Here is a 2614-nt window from a genome sequence, read left to right as displayed (position 1 = left end):
AGGTCTGGCTGGATCCCAACGAGACCAATGAGATCGCCAACGCCAACTCGCGTAAGTGCTCGTCCCGCACGCCACGGCCGCGTTACGCAACGCTTATGTTGGCCTGAGGAACGGGGATGCGTCAGGGAGATGGGAAAAGGGGATTTTTACTCCCTCTCTGGCAGTGAGCTTGGCTTAGGTAACATTCTGACACTCGAGCAACTTGTTTTGTCTTGAAAGTGGAAGTGAGCCCACTGGCAGGAGGTACAAAGGGCCCCAGTGCACTGGTGCGGTGCCTGGCGAGCTCTGGGTAGTGGGTTTAGTACGTGGTGATCTCTGAGTAATCAGTGAGGGAGAAGTGAGGGGAAAAGAGCAACTCCAGCAGCATCAGGGGGCTTTGGGAAAGGTCTGGCTTGTCCTTTGCCTTGGATCCTTTTCCCACCAGCAGGACTGGAGCCTGTGCTTGTGTGTCCTCTCGTTGCACGTAAGGTGTTGAATGTGGAGTTTGTTTCCACAGGTCAGCAGATCAGAAAACTGATTAAAGATGGTCTGATCATCCGCAAGCCCGTGACCGTTCACTCCCGGGCCCGCTGCAGGAAGAACACCTTGGCCCGTCGGAAGGGCAGGCACATGGGCATTGGTAAGTGCTGCCTCCCAGAACTGTCCGTTTGCCGCGGTATCTGGTTCACGTGCAAGCTTCCATTGAGCAGCCATCTCCAAGAGCCTGAAAATCCGCAGTTTGTACATTGATATTTCTTTTCCTTGAAGAAAAGAGAAGGATTAAACACTTGAGCAGAGGCGTGGTGGTCAACCTGCGGAAACTTGCCCTTGTTCTCATCCCGTTTTCGCTCTCCAGGTAAGAGGAAGGGTACGGCCAACGCTCGTATGCCCGAGAAGGTCACCTGGATGAGGAGGATGCGAATCCTCCGGCGCCTGCTCCGCAGGTACAGGGAGTCCAAGAAGATCGACCGCCACATGTGAGTGTGCCCACACCAGAACACCCCTGTCCTGCTGCACGCAGCTCCTGTGCCTCGCTGCTCTGCGCCTGGAAGGGGTTTGGTGTCCCATAGAGCCCCGTTCAGCGCCCGTTGCATTCTGCCCCCGCAGGTACCACAGCCTGTACCTGAAGGTCAAGGGCAACGTCTTCAAGAACAAGCGGATCCTGATGGAGCACATCCACAAGCTCAAGGCAGACAAAGCTCGCAAGAAGCTCTTGGCGTAAGTGCTTCGCTGTTCGACTTCAGCTTTGCAGCTGTGGCATCCGTTTATTTCTGTAAATCGCTGCGGGTGGGGGATTCCAGTGGCGGCTGCTGCTGCTGGGGGCTCTGTCTGATGAAAAAATCAAACCCAAACTGGGTTTGCTGGCTGGAAACAGGGAAATGCCCAATCCTGGCAGAGCTCTGTGCGTTTCAGTGCCGTTGTTGGGGGCTCCTCTGGCTGTAAGTGGGCAGATTTAGTGACGCGGCCGCTCACATCAGTGATGGACTGAGGAGGAGGCACAAGAGCCCATGATTTAAAAATGCTGCTGCATGCTTGGTTTTGGGGACCACGATCCTGTGGGGCAGGAGGAGATGAGGGCCAGTGGTGGAGGCTTCCCGAGGCTGTTCTGAGGCAATTCCTGCACATTCATGAGCTCTTTTAACCTCTCGCAGTGACCAGGCCGAAGCGCGCAGGTCCAAGACCAAGGAGGCTCGCAAGCGCCGTGAGGAGCGGCTGCAGGCCAAGAAGGAGGAGATCATCAAGACCCTTTCCAAGGAAGAAGAGACCAAGAAGTGAGCGCTGCCTGCCTTGTGGACACAGTGACCTCCATCAATAAAGCACCACCTCCAGGACTCCCCCGCTCTCTTCTGCTCTGTTGCTCTCGGGGGTTTTTGAATGGGGAGGGGATGGCCTGGGGGGCAACGGCTGCTCCCCACCTCAGTCCTGCTGCCCCCCGCCCTCGTCCTGGGGCAGGGAGGGGCTTGTTCCCGTTACCTCCTCAGGGTGCAGCCACAGCCAATTCACCCCCGAGCAGGGCCTGGTGCTGCCCTGCTGAGCTCTGGTGGGGCAAAAGGGGTCTGGGGGATCCCTGGTGCAGGCAGCAGCTCCTGGGGGGCAGTGCTGGGCCCCCCAGCAAGGCACTGCACCCCAAGGGGGTGTGCTGATGGCAGAGCCAGGCCAGAGGTGGGCACAGAGCCCTCAGCTTCCCTTTGGTGGCCTTGGCTCCTGGCTAAGCTGGGGTGGCCCGGGGGGGGCAGCTGGAGCCACCCCTGTGTCCCTGGTGCCACCAAGAAACCAGCACTGAGGTTGTGAGGTTGGGGTGCAGCCCCGGGTGGGGGGAGAGACCACCCCACCTCTTGGAGACCACCGAGCAGGGGGACACTGCAGCCCCCTTGCTGCTGGGCTCGGTTTTGGGGGTCTCTGTACCCACAGGATGGCACTGGACAGGAAGGATGTGGAGCTCCCCAGGATGCCCCACACTCGCCCCATAGCTGTTCCTCACCAAACCCACACCTGTGGGTGCTGCTGTCCCCACACCAGTGACCATCCACGATGTGATGGGGAACAGAGACAGCCCCCCCCACTGCTGTGCCCCATCCCTGCCACCACCCAACGCTTTTATAACCCGGGGTGGGTGTTTGTAGTTGTCCCCACC

General features: G+C 58.8%; 1 protein-coding gene across 1 annotated transcript; it reads left to right on the top strand.

Annotated features, from left to right (window-relative positions):
* Nucleotides 1-5: 5 nt before the first annotated feature.
* Nucleotides 6-1787, top strand: RPL19 (ribosomal protein L19; the record flags this gene model as incomplete). The annotated part of the gene is made up of 5 exons (XM_010180233.1): nt 6-51; nt 497-619; nt 836-956; nt 1087-1197; nt 1632-1787. Coding segments are annotated over 5 exons (525 nt in total), but the record flags the coding sequence as incomplete, so codon positions are not given.
* Nucleotides 1788-2614: the final 827 nt, after the last annotated feature.

The sequence above is a fragment of the Mesitornis unicolor genome, unplaced genomic scaffold, assembly GCF_000695765.1.
Source record: "Mesitornis unicolor isolate BGI_N332 unplaced genomic scaffold, ASM69576v1 scaffold43942, whole genome shotgun sequence".
NCBI classification, from domain to species: domain Eukaryota; kingdom Metazoa; phylum Chordata; class Aves; order Mesitornithiformes; family Mesitornithidae; genus Mesitornis; species Mesitornis unicolor.
The sequence above is the reverse complement of the archived record's forward strand: the minus strand, read 5'-3'. Positions and strand labels throughout refer to the sequence as shown.